This window comes from Physella acuta, unplaced genomic scaffold (genome assembly GCF_028476545.2).
Source record: "Physella acuta isolate Inbredline_101_S28 unplaced genomic scaffold, ASM2847654v3 ptg000890l, whole genome shotgun sequence".
NCBI classification, from domain to species: Eukaryota; Metazoa; Mollusca; class Gastropoda; family Physidae; genus Physella; species Physella acuta.
In genome coordinates this window covers 1,559,495-1,584,936 of record NW_026732407.1, presented here as the reverse complement: position 1 = coordinate 1,584,936, position 25,442 = coordinate 1,559,495, and the positions used below count along the sequence as shown (strand labels likewise).

Sequence of the window (25,442 nt, the reverse complement as noted above, 5' to 3'; positions counted from 1 at the left end):
CTAATGATATTGTTTATTTCTTGTAACATGTGAAAAAAATATGTGTACCAAAGCAAAACTGAAATCATTAAGACCATTTATTTACAGTTTTAACATTCAGATACATAAAATAGCATGATGTTGGGGACACTGGAAAGTGAGTGAACACTGCATCTAAAAGGTATCCTTTATAAAATGATCATCTGATATAAAAGCTTTCATCCTTCTGCCAGTTAGATACCAAACAAGTGGACAACTAAGCAATTTTGCTGGTCACGGCTTGGTGAAGGCTCTGTAACTGGGTTGTCCATTTATCCAGGGCATTATAACGAGCAGTTCCAGTGGATTCCCGATCCAGTTCAAGCACTTGGTTCACCTGATCTATCCTTCCATTCACTGTACTGTTGAATAGTTTTAAATCTCAAATTAGTCAAAAACAGTGATAAAAAACCACACACAACTAAACTGTACTAATAAAGAGGTTACTTACTTATCTAAAATACATGAAACTAACAGGTTTTCCACCTCAACTGCATCTATATTTAATTCCTGGTAAAAGAGAAAAAAATATGAAGTTAGTACTAGAAGTTTACAGTCTGTGGTAGCATAGAATTTTTTTATTTATTTATACAGAATTATTAACAGTCTTTTATTTAAAAATATGGAATCTGTAACTGTTTTTATTTACTTAGAAATATTCTAATCTATTCTTAAACAACTTATCGAAACAATGTAATCAACATTCATTCAGGGGCCATGGTTAGACCTAACCAGACATACAACCACTTTGAATAGTCAATAAAAAAAGAATCTTAGGCATCAATGATGAAGGGTTGCCATGTTTCATTACCTCTCTAAACTATTGTAATTGTTTTTTTGAACTTTTTCATGCTTATTGACAGAATAAACGACATATTTTTGTGAAACAATTCCGCTTATGTCGGGACACCTGAGAAAGTGCCCGAATTTTAATCCCACACTCAAATTGCAAATTGAACTAATCTGATCCACATTTCACTGTGAAATTAACAGCTCCTGATGGAATTGCACTACCAAGAAACATTTTATAAATATTTAAAAATGAATACATACCTTTGAAATGAAAGGAATATGAATTCTTGTATATGGCTTGATTAGTTCCTGGGTACGGATATTTCTTAAAAGATCTGGGGAAAATATATTTTCATCAAATACCATAGACCAGGGGTCTCCAAACTTTTCAGTCCGAGGGCCGCATTGACTATCAAATTTCAGTTCGGGGGCCAGTTTCTTCCAGGCATGTCTTTGATTTTTCTGGACAAAGTTCTTCAGCCATCACCAACAAACGGTTTTTTCCGGTTACAAAATGATCTCCGCGGGCCGGATGAGAGGACCTCGCGGGCCGCATCCGGCCCGCGGGCCGTAGTTTGGAGACCCCTGCCATAGACTAATAGTACACAAAAAAAAGCATTTTATATGGTTCCAACAGCCTACATAATAACATGCACTAGTTTGTAATTCTAGGCTGTAGTGCTTAATAGTTTGACATAAGAGGAAAATTACCTTCAATATGTTCTCTAATAAAAGGATCCTCCATTAGATTCTGTCTGTTAGTTTTCAGTATTTTTTCAAAATCATTAATATCATTATTCTGTTAGGCACTGTCAAGAACAATTTTTTTTTTTAAAGAGTTACAAAAAATATTTTACAATAATTCACGTACATAAATAAAAGATAAAAAACTGGAAAAATAACAGGCAAAAAACTTGAAAAAAGGTAATTATTTATCCACTTGTTAAACTAACCTTTGCATTTGACTTCAATTAAGTCAACAAGAAGTAGGAATCTAATACAAAAAGGTAATGATGGTAGATCTATATAATTTTTTCTCTAAAGGAAGATAAAGTTTTAACATGAGTTTTAAGACCTGTTAACCATTTAGTTATAAAAACAGTCTGAATCACTGATTCTTAAAAGAAATACAGAAACATATTTTAATTACCTGACTAGATTAGTCATTGCCAATATCTCTGGATCATTCTTATATGGTTTTGTTTCTTGTGAATCAAATGGGTTGATGCCAGATTTCATAAGCATGTTGGCCAGAACAAGATATTTAAGACAAGTGGTTCTCCTTTGGAAAACGAATCATTAAAATCGTATTTGGAATTTTCTTTTTTTTTTATTACGTTAGAATATTTTTCAAACTATTGTTTTAGATTTATAAATAAAATGTATCAGTTTAAAATACCTTGGACTGCCTGATTCATCATAGTTTTGAATGCCTCAAAGAAATCTGTATGTGCTTTCTCATCATCCCCTTCCCTTAAATGCATTTTTCCACCACATTCTAAGTGTGAAAAAAAATGTAATAACAAATCACTTCAATCTGTTCACTTACATTTTAAGTGTTCACTAGCTTAGATATGTTCTCTAAGCTTGGATAGTTAAATAGATTTATGTAAAGTACCCAACAACTTGCATTTACATTCTCAGTGATGGGTAATATATTTTTGTATTAACTTCTTTAGCCATTTCATAAAATCAGATAGATTTGAATCCTCTTCAGCTATCAGATAGATTTGAATCCTCTACAACTATCAGGTAGATTTGAATCCTCTACAACTATCAGGTAGATTTGAATCCTCTACAACTATCAGGTAGATTTGAATCCTCTACAACTATCAGGTAGATTTGAATCCTCTACAACTATCAGGTAGATTTGAATCCTATACAACTATCAGGTAGATTTGAATCCTCTACAACTATCAGGTAGATTTGAATCCTCTACAGCTATCAGGTAGATTTGAATCCTCTACAACTATCAGGTAGATTTGAATCCTCTACAACTGTCAGGTAGATTTGAATCCTCTACAACTATCAGGTAGATTTGAATCCTCTACAGCTATCAGATAGATTTGAATCCTCTACAGCTATCAGCCAGGTTTTCTGGAATGTTTGTTGCAATAAAAAACCAAATTTTACAGTACCTATTTTTAGAACCAGCTTAAAATTAGTGTTTGTATGCATAAACATTGTTTTTCTTAACTAAAATACCTGATGTATGTGACATGTTGAGGGCACATAAACAACTGGAGTAAGACAGACAGAACAAGCTAGATCTAGAACAAAAGATTTACAAACACCTGGGCTCAGTAGTTGATGTCCGAACTGGTTTATTTTCACAGGGAATTTGCATTTTTTGCAGACCAGACGCTTAAGGAATGGTAATTCTGTGTTTTAGTTGGCCCTGTAGTTTATCCTTATGTAATATGTATGTTCTAAGTAGCCTACCTGGTACAACCAGTGGTGTAGGCAAGGGTCACCTGTGGATCCCAAAATGAGAGTTGTATTAATAGTTTATAGTATTATAAGAGGTAACAGCAATCATTATAGCAATTATTAGAGAATTTTACAAAGAAATAAAATGAATTAAGCGTTATCTTCTTTTTAAAAATAAAACTCAATACATTATATCTAGTTATTCAGAATCTTCTTCCTTATCTTAATCTTAGTATTCTTAGTTTTATCTTCAGTCTAAAGTCTAAACAAACACATGCACACCCAACCCGCTCCCTATGTCACAATTTACATGAATTTTCATTATGTGGTCCAAGGGAAACCACTGTGGTAATTTTACGAGAGACCTTTAATCTTTTAGAAGATACGGTAGTGAAAGTTAAATTCCAGCTGCTAAATCCAGATCTAGATTCTAGATTACATTTGGATCAACATACAAGTGCATTTTGAAAATTATAAAAGTAAATTTTTTAAAATTACTGTATACTGACCACAGACTAAACGCTCAACCAACCAGATCTAGAATATCTGATTACTCTTAAATTACTCTAGATTAAATCAAGTAGTTGTTGTTTTTTTTCTTTAGTGAAGAGTTGTAGAACTTAGATCTTCAAAATTAATTTAATGTGGTATAATAGTTAGATCAATATAAATATATAAAAGATAAGGGTCTTAAACACAACTTCAATGCATCTTAGAAAAAAGATTGTCTGTGTGTGAGACATTATTCATTACAGATCAACCCCCCCCCCTCCTCCCATTTTTTTACCCTCAGAGCAAAATCACCAGGGGAAGCGGGGGGGGGGGGGGGGGGGCATATGTCTCTGGAGCACTTCATTCTCCCCCCCCCCCACCCAACACACACACAATATAGAAAAGATAAATAATTTCAGTAAATATATAGACCTACTTTAACCAGTGTCTACCCCAAAAATTTAAGTGCACCTCAAAGGTAACACTAGGAAAAGTTGGTTGTCACTGATTAGTCTAGATCTTCTGGCAAGGCCATCACATTCCTTTGTGAATTGTTTTAGTTGGGATTTTTTAAATTGAATTTAAGACTACCAACAGAGTAAACATTTTTTATTTGAATATTATAGTATTTTACTTTTTGTTTTTCTTTCCAAAAGAATGTCAGAAACAGATTATGATGTTGGCATAGTAGGAGGTGGTGTAGTAGGATGTGCTGTTTTATTTGAGTTGTCACGGCAGGGCTTCAGGTGTGTCTTGTTGGAGAAAAGTTTGGACATTATGACAGGTGCCAGTGCTGGAAACAGGTAACACCTTGGCTACATGCAGTGTGTTTTTCTTTCAGACAATTTTTTCCGGGGAGAGAGGGGGGGGGGGGGGCATTTGAAACTTTTGGGGGAGGACACTGGTTATGTTAAAATTCAAATTGTTAAATTGCCAAATAAAGTAGAATTTCAAAATTAGGCCTATGCCGTAACAACAAAAACCATTTTATTTTAAAATGATTGAAGCAAACTATGATTCCTCCCTTAGTGGCATGCTTGTTACTGGCTTTGATGCCCCACTCTTCAGTCTTGAGCAGCATTGTATCAAAAGCACTCAGGAAGTGATATTTGAGCTGATTAAAAAGTGTAACATTCCACATAGAAAATGTGGTGCTATTGTAATAGCCTGGACTGATGAAGAGGTGACTTTTATTATCTTTTAGAGTCACTACACAAACTATAAACATTTGAGACAAATAGAACTGAATAAACCCTTTGAGACTTGTTATATAAGCAGGCATCTTCAGCGTTAAAACCTTTTTCTCCAAATTGAATTTAAAACCAAAAAAGTGAAAGGGACTAGATTGTAACATAATAATTATCAGGTCAAGAATTCATATAATATTCATAAAGATTCTGTCTAAAGTTTTATCTTATGAACTGTTAAAATAAACATCTGGTTCTGTAACAGAACTTATGAAGTCTCAGATAGAGTGTTGAATTTATCATGTGCTTTTTACAGAATAGAAAAATTCCCTTGATAAAAGAGAATGCACATAAAGCTGGAATTGACAGTGTCTATTATCTGAATCAAAGCGACCTCCGCAAAAGAGAACCTCACCTGAAGCAAACAATGAAAGGTGCTTTGAGCATACCTGGTGAATGTGTTGTTGATTCAAGTTTACTTGGAATTATTTATGCTCAACAGGCTGTAAGGTTGGGAGCTAAGGTGAAAATATACTTGCTGATGATTAATTCCCGCTACTTTTTTAATTAAAAGATTATTTTTTTGCACAACAGGCTTTCCATATAAATTAATTATTATAAATGCATAACGTTCAGAGAACTCAATTTTAATCATTCATTTTAATTTGCTGGCTCTTATACTGGAGAAAAAATAAAAAGTGATTTTATCATTTTTACTAAAATAATACATTGTTCTATGGGGTTTTTATTTCTTTTTTTAAATAAACATTTTTTTTTTAGATTTGTACAAATTGTGAAGTTACTGGCTTCAAAGATGGAATTTTAACAACAAGCCGTGGTTTGTTTAAAGTCCAAGCAACAGTTAACTGTGCTGGACTATATGGGGATAAAGTGGATTCTCTGGTTGGCATCAACTCATTCAGGTGCTTAAAGTTTACTGACAAATCTTAACGTATGACAGCAAAAATGAATGAATATTTAGTATTAATGATTCAGTTAAACCTGATAAGTTTTCTTTCATCAGCATCCAGCCTAGAAAAGGACAGTACTGTGTGTTTGGAAAGAGTGCAAGCAATTTCCTGGACTCTATTATCTTTCCTGTTCCATCTGATAAATCAAAAGGAATTGCTCTCTTTAAATCTGGTAATTTTGGTTGTTTTTTTTTTAATGTTTTTCTTGCTAAAAATAGAACTAATATAGATTATCAGTCTTTATTAATACTTATACAGGGAATGCTACAAGCAAAAACGTTTGATTAATTAAAATTTTGATAAAGATGTTTGCTTTAACTGTTTAGTTGACCTCAGTACCTCACAAGTTTTTTGCTAAATTTTGGTCAGTTACGTTTTTCATCTGAAGATTTTGCTATGTAACAGAATCATGTTTCCTATGTTAAATTTCAGTTTACAAGTTTTTTTTGCAAAATTTTGATCAATTAAGTTTTTCATTTCTGAAGATTTTGTTATAAACAGAATCATGTTTCCCATGTTAAATTTCAGTTTACAACAACTTAATCATTGGGCCAACAGCTGAAGACGTGGCTAGAGGAAGCCAGCCAACATGTAACCCAAAAATTCACTCGTCACTTAAGATGCAGGCTGGCAGCTTGATCCCAGAGCTGGACAGCCATCCGCCTGTTGGTCAGTACCTGGGTCTCAGACCTGCCACACAGTTCAAAGACTACCAAATCAGGACACATCCACAAATGTAAGAACAAATCACTTCAATCTGTTCACTTACATTTTAAGTGTTCACTAGCATTAGATCTGTTTCCTAAGCTTGGATAGTTAAATAGATTTATGTAAAGTACCCAACAACTTGCATTTACATTCTCAGTGATGGGTAATATATTTTTGTGTTAACTTCTTTAGCCATTTCATAAAATTTATTTTTTTTGTCAGTAACTGGGTGACTGTAGGTGGAATCAGGTCAACTGGGGTGTCAGGCTCTCTTGGCATTGGTCAGTATGTCAGTGAAAGACTTGTGACAGACCTGTGCTTGGAACCAACAAGGGGAACGACCTGTCAAATTTCAGAAATGGACTGGTGCCTAGGCTCAGACAAGTCATCTGTCAGTATAGATGGATGTCATTACAAGATCGCTCATCCATTATTTTTGTATGGTAACCAGAACAGTAATAGTAAACTATAAAATAGATTTTTAAAAATTTCCCATTGTTAAGGCAAACATTAATTGACTTAAACTGTTACATGAATAAAGCCAAATATTTATTTTACCTAATGATATTGTTTATTTCTTGTAACATGTGAAAAAATAAGTGTACCAAAACAAAACTGAAATCATTAAGACCATTTATTTACAGTTTTAACATTCAGATACATAAAATAGCATGATGTTGGGGACACTGGAAAGTGAGTGAACACTGCATCTAAAAGGTATCCTTTATAAAATGATCATCTGATATAAAAGCTTTCATCCTTCTGCCAGTTAGATACCAAACAAGTGGACAACTAAGCAATTTTGCTGGTCACGGCTTGGTGAAGGCTCTGTAACTGGGTTGTCCATTTATCCAGGGCATTATAACGAGCAGTTCCAGTGGATTCCCGATCCAGTTCAAGCACTTGGTTCACCTGATCTATCCTTCCATTCACTGTACTGTTGAATAGTTTTAAATCTCAAATTAGTCAAAAACAGTGATAAAAACCCACACATAACTAAACTGTGCTAATAAAGAGGTTACTTACTTATCTAAAATACATGAAACTAACAGGTTTTCCACCTCAACTGCATCTATATTTAATTCCTGGTAAAAGAGAAAAAAATATGAAGTTAGTACTAGAAGTTTACAGTCTGTGGTAGCATAGAATTTTTTTATTTATTTATACAGAATTATTAACAGTCTTTTATTTAAAAATATGGAATCTGTAACTGTTTTTATTTACTTAGAAATATTCTAATCTATTCTTAAACAACTTATCGAAACAATGTAATCAACATTCATTCAGGGGCCATGGTTAGACCTAACCAGACATGCAACCACTTTGAATAGTCAATAAAAAAAGAATCTTAGGCATCAATGATGAAGGGTTGCCATGTTTCATTACCTCTGTGACCTACTTAGGTCTAGTAATGTTTTAGTTTGACATTGTATGAATACCATATATGGATTGATGGTGCAACAACCGGGTTTTTTCCACTGTCTTATTAAGAGTGTCTAAGACTAAGAAATTTTCCATCAAGATCTGATTGATTGATTCAGATCAGATGACCATCCCAACCAATGGCCACATGAGTTGAGGATAACCTCCCCTGTTGCCGAAGTCTTTAACTAGATCGCCCACAGGCAGCACGAGGCAGTCCATCTTGACCAGGCCGTCCATTTTGTCCGGCAATCCATTCTGACCATTTGAACGTGAGAGAGCTTAAGTCCTGAGTGTGCTATGCATTCTTAAGTTGTTTAAGTGTTCTACTATTATATTACTTGTCGCCAAGTGATTCTTGATGCTATAGCAGTGTTGTGTGACCTGTGGCTATTTTTATACAGTGTTAGAATCTGTGATAGTATTTTTTCCTACGCTTTGTAAGTTGGGTTTTGTTATTTTCTAAACTAAATATTTTATCTTGTTTAACCTTGTGTTCTGCCACAACTGTGTTCGCTTATTAAAGGTTGTATGCAGATTGAATGAGTTGTTAACTTCAATAGTTTCACTAGTTTTCCCTAGACATCGAAATCGAGCCCTAGTGTGTTGTTGAGTTAGTGTTCATTCATTTATGCTTTAGGTCATTTGCATATAACCACAAGAAAGAATCCGGGGGCGTTCACCATCTATCTGGCTGGTAGATAGGTGTCCGTTACACCTCTCTAAACTATTGTAATTGTTTTTTTGAACTTTTTCATGCTTATTGACAGAATAAACGACATATTTTTGTGAAACAATTCCGCTTATGTCGGGACACCTGAGAAAGTGCCAGAATTTTAATCCCACACTCAAATTGCAAATTGAACTAATCTGATCCACATTTCACTGTGAAATTAACAGCTCCTGATGGAATTGCACTACCAAGAAACATTTTATAAATATTTAAAAATGAATACATACCTTTGAAATGAAAGGAATATGAATTCTTGTATATGGCTTGATTAGTTCCTGGGTACGGATATTTCTTAAAAGATCTGGGGAAAATATATTTTCATCAAATACCATAGACCAAGGGTCTCCAAACTTTTCAGTCCGAGGGCCGCATTGACTATCAAATTTCAGTTCGGGGGCCAGTTTCTTCCAGGCATGTCTTTGATTTTTCTGGACAAAGTTCTTCAGCCATCACCAACAAACGGTTTTTTCCGGTTACAAAATGATCTCCGCGGGCCGGATGAGAGGACCTCGCAGGCCGCATCCGGCCCGCGGGCCGTAGTTTGGAGGCCCCTGCCATAGACTAATAGTACACAAAAAAAGCATTTTATATGGTTCCAACAGCCTACATAATAACATGCACTAGTTTGTAATTCTAGGCTGTAGTGCTTAATAGTTTGACATAAGAGGAAAATTACCTTCAATATGTTCTCTAATAAAAGGATCCTCCATTAGATTCTGTCTGTTAGTTTTCAGTATTTTTTCAAAATCATTAATATCATTATTCTGTTAGGCACTGTCAAGAACAATTTTTTTTTTAAAGAGTTACAAAAAATATTTTACAATAATTCACGTACATAAATAAAAGATAAAAAACTGGAAAAATAACGGGCAAAAAACTTGAAAAAAGGTAATTATTTATCCACTTGTTAAACTAACCTTTGCATTTGACTTCAATTAAGTCAACAAGAAGTAGGAATCTAATACAAAAAGGTAATGATGGTAGATCTATATAATTTTTTCTCTAAAGGAAGATAAAGTTTTAACATGAGTTTTAAGACCTGTTAACCATTTAGTTATAAAAACAGTCTGAATCACTGATTCTTAAAAGAAATACAGAAACATATTTTAATTACCTGACTAGATTAGTCATTGCCAATATCTCTGGATCATTCTTATATGGTTTTGTTTCTTGTGAATCAAATGGGTTGATGCCAGATTTCATAAGCATGTTGGCCAGAACAAGATATTTAAGACAAGTGGTTCTCCTTTGGAAAACGAATCATTAAAATCGTATTTGGAATTTTCTTTTTTTTTTATTACGTTAGAATATTTTTCAAACTATTGTTTTAGATTTATAAATAAAATGTATCAGTTTAAAATACCTTGGACTGCCTGATTCATCATAGTTTTGAATGCCTCAAAGAAATCTGTATGTGCTTTCTCATCATCCCCTTCCCTTAAATGCATTTTTCCACCACATTCTAAGTGTGAAAAAAAATGTAATAACAAATCACTTCAATCTGTTCACTTACATTTTAAGTGTTCACTAGCATTAGATATGTTCTCTAAGCTTGGATAGTTAAATAGATTTATGTAAAGTACCCAACAACTTGCATTTACATTCTCAGTGATGGGTAATATATTTTTGTATTAACTTCTTTAGCCATTTCATAAAATCAGATAGATTTGAATCCTCTTCAGCTATCAGATAGATTTGAATCCTCTACAACTATCAGGTAGATTTGAATCCTCTACAACTATCAGGTAGATTTGAATCCTCTACAACTATCAGGTAGATTTGAATCCTCTACAACTATCAGGTAGATTTGAATCCTCTACAACTATCAGGTAGATTTGAATCCTATACAACTATCAGGTAGATTTGAATCCTCTACAACTATCAGGTAGATTTGAATCCTCTACAACTATCAGGTAGATTTGAATCCTCTACAACTATCAGGTAGATTTGAATCCTCTACAACTGTCAGGTAGATTTGAATCCTCTACAACTATCAGGTAGATTTGAATCCTCTACAGCTATCAGATAGATTTGAATCCTCTACAGCTATCAGCCAGGTTTTCTGGAATGTTTGTTGCAATAAAAAACCAAATTTTACAGTACCTATTTTTAGAACCAGCTTAAAATTAGTGTTTGTATGCATAAACATTGTTTTTCTTAACTAAAATACCTGATGTATGTGACATGTTGAGGGCACATAAACAACTGGAGTAAGACAGACAGAACAAGCTAGATCTAGAACAAAAGATTTACAAACACCTGGGCTCAGTAGTTGATGTCCGAACTGGTTTATTTTCACAGGGAATTTGCATTTTTTGCAGACCAGACGCTTAAGGAATGGTAATTCTGTGTTTTAGTTGGCCCTGTAGTTTATCCTTATGTAATATGTATGTTCTAAGTAGCCTACCTGGTACAACCAGTGGTGTAGGCAAGGGTCACCTGTGGATCCCAAAATGAGAGTTGTATTAATAGTTTATAGTATTATAAGAGGTAACAGCAATCATTAGAGCAATTATTAGAGAATTTTACAAAGAAATAAAATGAATTAAGCGTTATCTTCTTTTTAAAAATAAAACTCAATACATTATATCTAGTTATTCAGAACCTTCTTCCTTATCTTAATCTTAGTATTCTTAGTTTTATCTTCAGTCTAAAGTCTAAACAAACACATGCACACCCAACCCGCTCCCTATGTCACAATTTACATGAATTTTCATTATGTGGTCCAAGGGAAACCACTGTGGTAATTTTACGAGAGACCTTTAATCTTTTAGAAGATACGGTAGTGAAAGTTAAATTCCAGCTGCTAAATCCAGATCTAGATTCTAGATTACATTTGGATCAACATACAAGTGCATTTTCAAAATTATAAAAGTAAATTTTTTAAAATTACTGTATACTGACCACAGACTAAACGCTCAACCAACCAGATCTAGAATATCTGATTACTCTTAATTACTCTAGATTAAATCAAGTAGTTGTTGTTTTTTTTCTTTAGTGAAGAGTTGTAGAACTTAGATCTTCAAAATTAATTTAATGTGGTATAATAGTTAGATCAATATAAATATATAAAAGATAAGGGTCTTAAACACAACTTCAATGCATCTTAGAAAAAAGATTGTCTGTGTGTAAGACATTATTCATTACAGATCAACCCCCCCCCCCCCCCCTCCTCCCATTTTTTTACCCTCAGAGCAAAATCACCAGGGGAAGCAATATAGAAAAGATAAATAATTTCAGTAAATATATAGACCTACTTTAACCAGTGTCTACCCCAAAAATTTAAGTGCACCTCAAAGGTAACACTAGGAAAAGTTGGTTGTCACTGATTAGTCTAGATCTTCTGGCAAGGCCATCACATTCCTTTGTGAATTGTTTTAGTTGGGATTTTTTAAATTGAATTTAAGACTACCAACAGAGTAAACATTTTTTATTTGAATATTATAGTATTTTACTTTTTGTTTTTCTTTCCAAAAGAATGTCAGAAACAGATTATGATGTTGGCATAGTAGGAGGTGGCGTAGTAGGATGTGCTGTTTTATTTGAGTTGTCACGGCAGGGCTTCAGGTGCGTCTTGTTGGAGAAAAGTTCGGACATTATGACAGGTGCCAGTGCTGGAAACAGGTAACACCTTGGCTACCAGTGTATTTTTCTTTCAGACAATTTTTTCCGGGGAGAGAGGGGGGGGGGGGGGGCATTTGAAACTTTTGGGGGAGGACACTGGTTATGTTAAAATTCAAATTGTTAAATTGCCAAATAAAGTAGAATTTCAAAATTAGGCCTATGCCGTAACAACAAAAACCATTTTATTTTAAAATGATTGAAGCAAACTATGATTCCTCCCTTAGTGGCATGCTTGTTACTGGCTTTGATGCCCCACTCTTCAGTCTTGAGCAGCATTGTATCAAAAGCACTCAGGAAGTGATATTTGAGCTGATTAAAAAGTGTAACATTCCACATAGAAAATGTGGTGCTATTGTAATAGCCTGGACTGATGAAGAGGTGACTTTTATTATCTTTTAGAGTCACTACACAAACTATAAACATTTGAGACAAATAGAACTGAATAAACCATTTGAGACTTGTTATATAAGCAGGCATCTTGGGCATTAAAACCTTTTTCTCCTAATCGAATTTAAAACAAAAAAAGTGAAAGGGACTAGATTGTAACATAATAATTATCAGGTCAAGAATTCATATAATATTCATAAAGATTCTGTCTGAAGTTTTATCTTATGAACTGTTAAAATAAACATCTGGTTCTGTAACAGAACTTATGAAGTCTCAGATAGAGTGTTGAATTTATCATGTGCTTTTTACAGAATAGAAAAATTCCCTTGATAAAAGAGAATGCACATAAAGCTGGAATTGACAGTGTCTATTATCTGAATCAAAGCGACCTCCGCAAAAGAGAACCTCACCTGAAGCAAACAATGAAAGGTGCTTTGAGCATACCTGGTGAATGTGTTGTTGATTCAAGTTTACTTGGAATTATTTATGCTCAACAGGCTGTAAGGTTGGGAGCTAAGGTGAAAATATACTTGCTGATGATTAATTCCCGCTACTTTTTTAATTAAAAGATTATTTTTTTGCACAACAGGCTTTCCATATAAATTAATTATTATAAATGCATAACGTTCAGAGAACTCAATTTTAATCATTCATTTTAATTTGCTGGCTCTTATACTGGAGAAAAAATAAAAAGTGATTTTATCATTTTTACTAAAATAATACATTGTTCTATGGGGTTTTTATTTCTTTTTTTAAATAAACATTTTTTTTTAGATTTGTACAAATTGTGAAGTTACTGGCTTCAAAGATGGAATTTTAACAACAAGCCGTGGTTTGTTTAAAGTCCAAGCAACAGTTAACTGTGCTGGACTATATGGGGATAAAGTGGATTCTCTGGTTGGCATCAACTCATTCAGGTGCTTAAAGTTTACTGATATATCTTAACATATGACAGCAAAAATGAATGAATATTTAGTAGTAATGATTCAGTTAAACCTGATAAGTTTTCTTTCATCAGCATCCAGCCTAGAAAAGGACAGTACTGTGTGTTTGGAAAGAGTGCAAGCAATTTCCTTGACTCTATTATCTTTCCTGTTCCATCTGATAAATCAAAAGGAATTGCTCTCTTTAATTCTGGTAATTATCATTGGTTTTTAAAAATGTTTTTCTTGCTAAAAATAGAATTAATATAAATTATCAGTCTTTATTAATACTTATACAGGGAATGCTACAAGCAAAAACGTTTGATTAATTAAAATTTTGATAAAGATGTTTGCTTTAACTGTTTAGTTGACCTCAGTACCTCACAAGTTTTTTTGCAAAATTTTGATCAGTTAAGTTTTCATTTCTGAAGATTTTGTTATAAACAGAATCATGTTTCCCATGTTAAATTTCAGTTTACAACAACTTAATCATTGGGCCAACAGCTGAAGACGTGGCTAGAGGAAGCCAGCCAACATGTGACCCAAAAATTCACTCGTCACTTAAGATGCAGGCTGGCAGCTTGATCCCAGAGCTGGACAGCCATCCGCCTGTTGGTCAGTACCTGGGTCTCAGACCTGCCACACAGTTCAAAGACTACCAAATCAGGACACATCCACAAATGTAAGAACAAATCACTTCAATCTGTTCACTTACATTTTAAGTGTTCACTAGCATTAGATCTGTTCCCTAAGCTTGGATAGTTAAATAGATTTATGTAAAGTACCCAACAACTTGCATTTACATTCTCAGTGATGGGTAATATATTTTTGTGTTAACTTCTTTTGCCATTTCATAAAATTTATTTTTGTTGTCAGTAACTGGGTGACTGTAGGTGGAATAAGGTCAACTGGGGTGTCAGGCTCTCTTGGCATTGGTCAGTATGTCAGTGAAAGACTTGTGACTGATCTGTGCTTGGAACCAACAAGGGGGACGACCTGTCAGATTTCAGAAATGGACTGGTGCCTAGGCTCAGACAAGTCATCTGTCAGTATAGATGGATGTCATTACAAGATCGCTCATCCATTATTTTTGTATGGTAACCAGAACAGTTCTAGTAAACTATGAAATGGATAATTGTTAAGGCAAACAGCAATTGACTTAAACTGTTACATGAATAAAGCCAAATATTTATTTTACCTAATGATATTGTTTATTTCTTGTAACATGTGAAAAAAATATGTGTACCAAAACAAAACTGAAATCATTAAGACCATTTATTTACAGTTTTAACATTCAGATACATAAAATAGCATGATGTTGGGACACTGGAAAGTGAGTGAACACTGCATCTAAAAGGTATCCTTTATAAAATGATCATCTGATATAAAAGCTTTCATCCTTCTGCCAGTTAGATACCAAACAAGTGGACAACTAAGCAATTTTGCTGGTCACGGCTTGGTGAAGGCTCTGTAACTGGGTTGTCCATTTATCCAGGGCATTATAACGAGCAGTTCCAGTGGATTCACGATCCAGTTCAAGCACTTGGTTCACCTGATCTATCCTTCCATTCACTGTACTGTTGAATAGTTTTAAATCTCAAATTAGTCAAAAACAGTGATAAAAACCCACATATAACTAAACTGTACTAATAAAGAAGTTACTTACTTATCTAAAATACATGAAACTAACAGGTTTTCCACCTCAACTGCATCTATATTTAATTCCTGGTAAAAGAGAAAAAAATATGAAGTTAGTACTAGAAGTTTACAGTCTGTGGTAGCATAGAATTTTTTATTTATTTATACAGAATTATTAACAGTCTTTTATTAAACAATATTTTATGGAATCTGAAACTGTTTTTATGTACTTAAAAATATTCTAATCCATTCTTAAACAACTTATCGAAACAATGTAATCAACATTCATTCAGGTGCCATGGTCAGACCTAAGCAGACATGACAAGTGTTTGCAACCACTTTGAATAGTCAATAAAAAAAGAATCTTAGGCATCAATGATGAAGGGTTGCCGTGTTACAGTACCTCTCTAAACTATTGTAATTGTGTTTTTGAACGTTTGACAGAATAAGAGACATATTTTTGTGAAACAATTCCACTAATGTCGGGACACATGAGAAAGAGCTAGAATTTTAATCCCACACTCAAATTGCAAATTGAACTAATCTGATCCACATTTCACTGTGAAATTATCAGCTCCTGATGGAATAGCACTACCAAGAAACATTTTATAAATATTTAAAAATGAATACATACCTTTGAAATGAAAGGAATATGAATTCTTGTATATGGCTTGATTAGTTTGATTAGTACCTGGGTACGGATATTTCTTAAAAGATCTGGGGAAAATATATTTTCATTTTCATCAAATACCATAGACTAATAGTACACAAAAAAGCATTTTATATGGTTCCAATAGCCTACATAACATGCACTAGTTTGTAATTCTAGGCTGTAGTGCTTAATAGTTTGACATAAGAGGAAAATTACCTTCAATATGTTCTCTAATAAAAGGATCCTCCATTATATTCTGTCTGTTAGTTTTCAGTATTTTTTCAAAATCATTAATATCATTATTCTGGTAGGCACTGCCAAGAACAATTTTTTTTTAAAGAGTTACAAAAAATATTTTACAATAATTCACGTACATAAATAAAAGATGAAAAACTGGAAAAAATAACAGGCAAAAAAACTGCATTTGACTACAATTAAGTCAACAAGAAGTAATACGAAAAAGAAATGATGGTATATAATTTTTTCTCTAAAGGAAGATAAAGTTTTAACATGAGTTTTAAGACCTGTTGACCATATAGTTATAAAAAACAATCACTGATTCTTAAAAGAAATCTAATACAGAAACATATTTTAATTACCTGACTAGATTAGTCATTGCCAATATCTCTGGATCATTCTTATATGGTTTTGTTTCTTGTGAATCAAATGGGTTGATGCCAGATTTCATAAGCATGTTGGCCAGAACAAGATATTTAAGACAAGTGGTTCTCCTTTGGGAAATGAATCATTAAAATCATATTTGGAATTTTCATTTTTTTAATTACATTAGAATATTTTTCAAACTATTGTTTTAGATTTATAAATAAAATTTATCAGTTTAAACTACCTTGGACTGCCTGATTCATCATAGTTTTTGAATGCCTCAAAGAAATCTGTATGTGCTTTCTCATATTCCCCTTCCCTTAAATGCATTTTTCCACCACATTCTAAGTGTGAAAAAAAAATTCAAATGTTTAGTAAATCACAAATGTTGGATACAATAAATATAATTCAACATATTGAAGTAACATAAGACATTAGGAAAGTATTGTAGAGAACACATGCCATGGTCTCCTTTAAGTTATCTATCTATCATGACACACATTTGGTACTTCAGCTACAATTAACAAGGGTTTCATTCTGCTCCACACAGTCTAACATTGTTTTTTTTTAATTTATTTTAGGAGTGTTAATTTATAATTTGCATCATTAAACCAGAGTAACAGTCACAGTGTATATGAAATACAAGAGCTGCTTAGCTTCAATTTTTGAGGACAATATGGTTAATTATCAATGTGCATTTTTATCTGTTTATTTGACTAAACGATTACCTCGAATAACTCCCATGATCAGTGGATGAGGAATAGCTGACTTAATATGTAATGATTGTTCATAAAGTGCCTAATGAAGAAAATATATAAAAAATTAAACTTAGCAGAAAGTCTTGAGCTAATTCCTATTTAAGAATACATTTTAATTTTACTTGAATAAAACTCCTATACAAGAAAAAAGATAAAACACTCCTGTTAATAATGAGATATGATACACTAAATGTTTAATAATTACAAGTTAAATCAATCTTCTGGGTATTACCTTTAATTTTTTGTTGTTTTTCTGAGCTGTGTACATCTGGATTTCCAAGGCATAAATCTCCAACAGCTGGGTTCCTTTTTTTAAGTCATCAGCACCATCGTCTGTCTAGATATACACAATAAAAACACTTTATTGAGATAAATATATAAAATATGATGAGGAATTCAGTTCAAAGATTAGTATTTTTGGAAAAAGGTACATACCTGGCAAGACTGATGTAGCTGCTTCAAGATACGCTGTAACCTAGGATAGTCCCCCCTGTCATAATACAGCTTTCCAAGTTTTGTGTTGGTTTTAAACCACAGCCTTTCATTTTTTGCTTCCTTTAGAGCATCTAAAGTTGTTTCATAGAAGTCTTGTAACAGTTCCATCTAGTACAGACACACAAATCACAATCAGATTTACACATGTCAATATAGCAAAAGCATATTTAAGTTTATAATTAGAATAGCTTGAAAACCTTTTTTTAGGTACATGTATATCATAATTCTTAAATTTGTGACAGTCTTATAAACCAGTCTACATGCATAACTGTGAAGACAAGACTGAAAACATAAACAGAAATGCATTACCTGCTTTGAAGTTGAAATATAATCCAAAATTGAATTGATTGATTTCTCTGAGTAGTTCCTTGTTACAGCAGATTTTATGTAGGTCAGAAGCAGTTTGTATCTTATCATCATCTCATCATAATTGTTCTACAGTATGAAACATATACAATTATAGCCTTATAATTTACAATACAGAAAATAATTTGGCATAGACAACTCACTAGCAAAAAATTCTGCATGGAGTTTTTTTAATGAGATTAGCTTAGTTTTATAGGCCTAAAACAAAATGTGTATAGTATTAAGAATAATATTTTACTTATGATACCAAAAAATAAAATAGAACTTACCAATCTAAAATTGATTTTAATCATTTGCTTTAAAGCTTTAAATCCCCATTCTCCCTTTTCCTTGCCTTCAAGTTCAAGAACCTAATAAATCAATCAAAATACATTAAGGGAATCCTTAATTAGAAGCATATTTCCCTCTTTTTTATAATGTTAAATCATGATTTAATCATAATAATTATTGTAAGTTCAGATTTTCAGAGGAAGAATCTATTTTACATTTAACATCAATAAAACATTGTTCTCCATTAATCAAAAGCAAACAAACATTTATTTTTGGAAATTAAAATGAAAACGTTCAAACTCACCTTTTGAAAACTTTCCAAAGCTGCTTTTGGATCATCTTCTTTGAGTGCTTTTGAGTTATAATACTGGTTTTCTAGATCAACATCTGGCTCAGAGTTACTTTCCTCAGAATACACCTGTAAAATAAAAGACAGCCATGTCCACTGTTAATATCAAGCGACTAGCCATTTCATCTATCAACAATCAAACTTATAGAGTTATACAATTTCATTATACTAACTTACAAAACTTAAAAGTTAATTTAAAAATTATAAAAAGTGGCTCTAAAGAAGAGTATTTTTTTAAATTAACATTACCCACATCAATAATGTAATACCAGTAGTTTGTTAATGATACTTCAATGTAAACTTAATTTTAAAATATTTAAATAGTCTGCTAAGTTTACAGTATTACAATATGTTTTAACATAATTTTTCTGCAAGTATCACTGTTTGGGTAGGTATCACTATCAGCTATCAGCTATAAAAAAACAACCATTATGAAAAAGTAGAATAACGATTTATTAGGTATTATTACATTATTATAGGGATTTATGTTCATAATTCTCTCTTGCATGTTTACATACTCTAAATACTTTTGTACTACTGACCATCTAGTTTGCAGTAAAATAAGGTACATTATAAATATTACGGCTACAGGACATTATCCCCCCCCCCCCCCTCAAGTTATGATCCTAACTCTAACTCAAACTCTAAACCTATATATTTACTTAATCCTAACCTTAAAAAAATGACCAAAACCTTAGCATTCACTTGTGCCTATAACTTAAGGGGATATGCGCGGAAAAAAATCACAAAATTTCTTGTTTTTCGTCATGATGGGTTTCTTGGACTTTTGGATACTTTGTCCATTTTTGTATATAGAAAATAATAACTTTAAAGAGAAAAAAATATTTTATGTGTTTGAATTACGATTTTTATGACCCTATTAATTAAAAAATAATCAATTTTTCCCAATCTTACAAGCTCTCTATGAAAAGTTTTATATCCGTCATTATATTGTATTTGACATCATTGGAAAGCTGGATTTCTCATGTATTTAATAAACTTAATTTCCTGCATCTCGGAAACACCCAAAGCTTACAATCGGCTTTGCAGTTTACACAGATATGGTACTTTCCTGACCTAGTTTTCGTTACTTTTGGCTGTTTTTCTCAGTTCGCATGTTTTTAACACTAAAAAGCCTACTACTTTTTTATTTATTAAACAATGCAAACCATAATTTCAGTAACTGTTCTTGATGCGACAATACAACTTTTGTCACGAGGGAATTGTGATTGCTTTCATAGAAAAAAAGTATTTGGTAATTAATATGCACATTTTGAAACTTTTGAATACTAAAAAGGGTACAATTTTTTAGACCTTGTAAAATTCTTACTAGTAATTATTTCAAAAAGTTGTCGTGACAAAAGTTTTAATATATACTGAAATATAAGCAGTTTAAATTTGATTGCTAAAGATGCATAAATAAAAAAGCCTTAGCATTTTTAAAAGTACCGAAAAATTCAAAATGGCGGAGGTTTTTTGGTTTCCATGACAACCAAAATTGTCTTCGACCCTTTTTTTTTGCTGTTTAATACTTACTTTTATATGCCAAATATGATTAAAGTATTCAAAAGGCTTTAGATCTTAAAATGTAAAAAATAGAAAAAAACATAGCATATCCCCTTAACACACAACCAAAACCAGCTCTATACATTGGTTTTAGCCATAAGACTAACCATAATCCAAGCCCTAATCCTCACCTTGACCATAACACTAACTCTAAGCCTAACCCTAACTCTATCCCTACCTTAAGCTGTGTCCGTGGGGGGGAGGGGTAAATGTCCTACTGGGCGGGGGTAATTGGCGGGAGGGTAATTGACAGGGGCTAATTACTCGTGGGGGGGGGGGGGGGGGGTAATGCACTGTTCCCAAATATTACAGTAATCAGAATACTAAATTGAACAGATAGAAACTGCCATTGCATAGCTTATCTAATTATATTATCTTTACTGCCAATAATTAGGTTCTAAACAAATTGAAAATGTAAAGGTACATATTAAAAAAGAGATTTAATGTGATACCAACCAAATAACATTCTGGTGCTGCTATCAGTAATTTATGTGTTTTGTGGTAAGTAACATCCTTAGTGTTTCCATTTGTTCATTAACCTACATTATTGCTTTGTAAAGGAACTAGGATTGAACTCAAGTCTGTGCCTTCAACGTACATTACTCTAGTAGACTATTACTAACTTAATCCTCATCACTCCCTATCTGAATGAATATGTTTGGAATTTGCATATGTATCTGCTTGCAATTGATCAATTGTAATATTGTGATGCCTGTTTTAAGTTAAGCCTATATTTTACATCACATATTGTATATTGTTTCTTATGTAGATTTCTATCATGATTAAAATTAAGATATTAGTGAGTAAAGTAAACAGAATTTTACAGAATGCTTTTTATGATATTTCAAGATAAGATTAAAAAAACATTTCTTGTTCAGGGGGTAATCCACTGGTTTATTTACTATAGCATGTCTAACTCTTTCTCATAAATCAAAACTAAGACAAGTTAATACTAAAAACGTAAATCCAACACAATGTTTTTAAGCCCTGTAAATAGGCCTGTAAATAATATATAGGCATAGATTGATAGGCCTACCCACTATTTCGCAGGTAGGCTTGGCTTAAGTTATGTTTTACAATTTGTCTCACATTTAGAGCCAAATAATTTTAATAGTTTAGCCACTTCATGCCTTACATTCTACTAACCCCCCCCCTTCAGACAGTAGGCCTTAATTATTAGTAGGCCTAATTAGTAGACTAATTTAATAGATCAACTCAAAGTAGGCTAATATTTAAAAATTTGCCTAGAAATCAGGCCAAATATAATTAAATTAATAATTTAATTTACAATTGGCCTTGATCTAGATTTTGAGTATGTCTAAACAAAGTCTAATCATACTAATTTAGTTAGAAGTTAGGCCTACTAATCAATCATAAATAATAAATTCATTAAATTGACATAGATTTAACTCTAGCTAGGGCCTACTCCTTTTTGGCCCACTTTTAGAATTTAGAACTTTACTGTCTGCCTTAATGACCCTTTATGCAGCTGAGTAATTGGACTCTTAACATAACACCTCGCCAGTCTCTAGATTAGAATTAGAGTAAAGTTCCACGCGCGGTTAAAACACCGGTGCGATCATCGCCTGTTTATCGCTTCGTACAATATTTGTTTTGATGTTTTATACGAAACTACCGATATCTGCTGTAAACCTGTCCATTTCTAAATATATCCAGGTCAAATTCTTTTGTTTTTCTCCTTCTGGAAGTCGAGTTTTTAAATTTTAAAGTTTCGAGGTATGACGTCGTAGGCGGTTCTAGTTCCCCCTATGAAAAACACTAGGTCCCGGATGAGATGAATAAAACCAACCAATCAAAGCTTTTTATAACTAGGTTAACTATAAATAGCTTCTACAATATATGCGGGACACTGTACATACGATAGATAAGGCTAATAAAGCAACCTGATAGGTAAATAGGGGTGGCCGCAGCTTGGGTGTCGATTACGGTGGTTTCACATCGCTGCGTAACCAACGACTTGAGCTAGACTAGCCTAGTTCTAGATGCTCTATATTTCAAACTAAGCCTAGAATCTGTATACTTTCTATTTTTTTCTGCTGTTTTAAATTATTTCGATCATCTACTTCTTCTAAATCTAGTTTGTGTCTCTACATACAAGCATATCTAAGCAAATGTTACGTTATGTCTTTTAGTGGTTGTTACGTCCCTTTGTTATGATTATTATAGTTGCGTCCCTTGAGTCATCACTGGGTCAACTTTTAATGTCTTTAATTAATTTAATTAACTTGTTTTTAATTATTATTTTTGCAATCTATTAATTAATAATACAATCAACAACACGTTTAAGTGTGTAAAATATTTATTTCAATTATTAAAATTGGATCAAAACGTATACAATACGCTCGTTGGCAAGCAGGTTCTTGCGTACGCAGGCAAAAAAAAAAGGGAAAAAAATATCGCAAGGAGGGACGTCACTAAAACATGAATATCTTAAATACTATGCGTAGGAATACAAAATGACTCATACATATTACAGTAGAATGGCAGCGGAGTAATACAGTGCTTTCGGTTTGTTTCTGTGTGAAACGGTTATAAAATAGCGCCCGATGAAAATCGGGAATTTGGAATTTTCCGCTATGTGTGACCGCGCGTGGAACTTTACTCTAGATTAGACCAATAGCAACTTACTAAGTTAATAGATCTAGAGTCTACTTAGTTACTGCTGTTGTTAAATAACTGTAAGTAAGTGTAACCGGCAGTAACTGTTTGTAGCTCAGCTGAGCTAACTGCTAACTTCCAATTCCAAACATTCCAGCATCTTTAAACTAGTTATAACTAGTATACTAAAGATCTAATGTAACGGCTGTTAACCCATAATACAATTAATTTAATTGGCATAATCTATTTATCCTTAATAGTAGAGCAGAAATTACCAAATCGTATTCTTCCTCATCGTCACCACACATAAACTCGTCGTCTGACATCTTGTTGGCTTTTTTATTATTTTCGTTTTAACCGGTTGCCAGTTTTTTTAACCATATTATTTGTGTTTCTCTAAAGAAAAAGTGTTCCTCGCACTGCGCACACGATCTAGTCTGCCCGTTTGGCGATGCGAATCGTCGGCAGGGAAAGGGGATCCGGACAAAAGGCCAACACGGACAAAAGGCTGACATGGAAAAAAGGCCGACAAGACAAAAGGCCGACTGCCAAACGGTAGACATCCAAAAGGCCGTCAAGACAAAATGCCGATATCCAAAAGGCCGACAAGACAAAAGGCCGATAAGTTTTATAAATAACAAACTACAATTACAGCCATGTTTAATATCTAAAATATGTAATTATATATGACTTTTTAAGTTTCTAATAAATATTCTTAGGTACATACAATAGGATAAAATAAAACACACGATGTAACCAATTATTTGTTGCTGATATATTGGTCAATATATAGGGAAATCACAGGGGTAAGTTTACACAAAAAACAAAAATAATGCACCAATTTCGGCACACTTGTATCACAATCACAACAGAATTAATGAATCCAACGAATATAATATACACTTTTTTCACGCAATTCGCAATGGACGAAACTAAATTTAATTCAATTTTTTTTCTGTATTTAACATGTAGTCTAGTCAAGGCACGCGATTGTTCTACTCATTCGATTTCTTTGATTTCTTTGCGAAATATGGTGGTAACGCCACCTATCTGTTTATTCTTTTTACACTCCCGTCATCTCCAGTTGCATGGACCCCATAGTTCACCTTATAAGGATCGCAACTAGCATTGTCTCTTGGCGTTCCACCTTGTTGCATGTGGGCGATGATGCCGGCGGCTTTTGACTTGGTTCTTTGATGATTATCTTACCTCGATTACATAGAATGAGCTATGAAAGACAGCAGTGATAGCATTTCGCAATATCTAGATGTTGATCCTTTGTATTTAAGACACACCCGTAATCTCCAGTCGCTTGACCCGATGGTTAACCTTATAAGGATAGCAACTAGCACCCTCTCTTCTCTTGAACTATTCACCTTTTTTTCATGCCTTATTTCGATGATTGTCAATATAGGAGCTATACAGTAACACAACTTTTGCGATATTAGTATTTTTTATGCTTGTCGGCCTTATGCCCTGTCGGCCTTTTGGAGGTCAGCCTTTTGTCCTACACCCCAGGGAAAGCCATCTACTAAATAAATAATAATGGATCAAATATTTATTCCGTGACCGTATTTCCATGACAACTTCGTTTTACCAAATAATTTAGAAATTATAGCAATATACTATCTACTAGATCTATATTTTCTATACACTGCTATGCTATTTAAAAAATCCCTGTTTATTTTAATTGAAACCTGCAAACGTTTTTTTAATAATGAAGACATTTAGATAATTTTTTTTAGATTGGGCCTACTAATGGCTAATAGTAATGGGTTGTGAACATTTTCTTCTTAATCCCGTTCGTACCCAAGACACATGGGGCAGATGAAGTAGAGTTCATCTGATTCATTGACCTCAGCATATGAAGGGATAGTGTGGTCAGCACTATGCCCAGCCGCCTTTGTTTGACAAAATTGACATCACATGGCTGACACTGACAAATGGCCGAATTGACATAAGATAGACAGACGACTGCCCATATAAGGCAGGCAAACAAGTCTGACTGAACATAAAACCTACAAGATGTTTAATCAAATAAAACGAAATTATTTTGATAAAACAACAAACTCCAATTCTACCCCCCCCCCCCCCCTCACATCTTGCCTGTGCATTGTAGTAGACTGTAGACTATGCATTCTTTGTTTCTAGAAACAGCTACTTATTCAAGCTTCCTATAAAAGGAATTCAGAGATAATAGTTATTAAGATTAGCCCCACAGGAGAGAGCAATGCTACTTCCAATTGTAGCTTATGTTTGCAAAGATTTGTGGCTATAATTTATTTCATAATTTATGTGTAACTGGATGAGAGATTTTGATAGTCATTCATTGTAAGTTTTTCATATTATTCTTGTTTTATTTATTTTTTAACATTTTTTTTCTGTGAATAAATTGTAATTGCTAATATTATTATTAATAACACTTTTTCAGTATTTGTA

General features: G+C 33.2%; 3 protein-coding genes and 2 pseudogenes across 3 annotated transcripts; 2 read left to right on the top strand and 3 right to left on the bottom strand.

Moving 5' to 3' along the window:
* Positions 1 to 29: 29 nt before the first annotated feature.
* Positions 30 to 3,031, bottom strand: LOC131952778 (COP9 signalosome complex subunit 2-like; annotated as a pseudogene).
* A 580-nt stretch (positions 3,032 to 3,611) lies between these two features.
* On the top strand, positions 3,612 to 7,157 carry LOC131952742 (glycerol 3-phosphate dehydrogenase). Its single transcript, XM_059315559.1, has 8 exons — positions 3,612 to 3,719; positions 4,389 to 4,535; positions 4,762 to 4,915; positions 5,236 to 5,442; positions 5,700 to 5,842; positions 5,944 to 6,062; positions 6,419 to 6,626; positions 6,821 to 7,157. The coding sequence occupies exons 2-8, from the start codon at positions 4,390 to 4,392 to the stop codon at positions 7,068 to 7,070; spliced, it is 1,227 nt and encodes a 408-aa protein (XP_059171542.1). The 5' UTR covers positions 3,612 to 3,719; position 4,389; the 3' UTR covers positions 7,071 to 7,157.
* A 19-nt stretch (positions 7,158 to 7,176) lies between these two features.
* On the bottom strand, positions 7,177 to 10,939 carry LOC131952777 (COP9 signalosome complex subunit 2-like; annotated as a pseudogene).
* A 579-nt stretch (positions 10,940 to 11,518) lies between these two features.
* On the top strand, positions 11,519 to 14,882 carry LOC131952740 (glycerol 3-phosphate dehydrogenase-like). Its single transcript, XM_059315556.1, has 8 exons — positions 11,519 to 11,627; positions 12,231 to 12,377; positions 12,602 to 12,755; positions 13,076 to 13,282; positions 13,539 to 13,681; positions 13,783 to 13,901; positions 14,162 to 14,369; positions 14,564 to 14,882. The coding sequence occupies exons 2-8, from the start codon at positions 12,232 to 12,234 to the stop codon at positions 14,811 to 14,813; spliced, it is 1,227 nt and encodes a 408-aa protein (XP_059171539.1). The 5' UTR covers positions 11,519 to 11,627; position 12,231; the 3' UTR covers positions 14,814 to 14,882.
* A 46-nt stretch (positions 14,883 to 14,928) lies between these two features.
* LOC131952741 (COP9 signalosome complex subunit 2) lies at positions 14,929 to 23,350 on the bottom strand. Its single transcript, XM_059315557.1, has 13 exons — positions 23,279 to 23,350; positions 18,774 to 18,887; positions 18,469 to 18,549; positions 18,143 to 18,268; positions 17,774 to 17,941; positions 17,571 to 17,675; positions 17,309 to 17,378; positions 16,825 to 16,924; positions 16,577 to 16,708; positions 16,194 to 16,291; positions 15,960 to 16,042; positions 15,354 to 15,412; positions 14,929 to 15,264 (listed from the first exon to the last, which is right to left on the bottom strand). The coding sequence occupies exons 1-13, from the start codon at positions 23,327 to 23,329 to the stop codon at positions 15,120 to 15,122; spliced, it is 1,332 nt and encodes a 443-aa protein (XP_059171540.1). The 5' UTR covers positions 23,330 to 23,350; the 3' UTR covers positions 14,929 to 15,119.
* Positions 23,351 to 25,442: the final 2,092 nt, after the last annotated feature.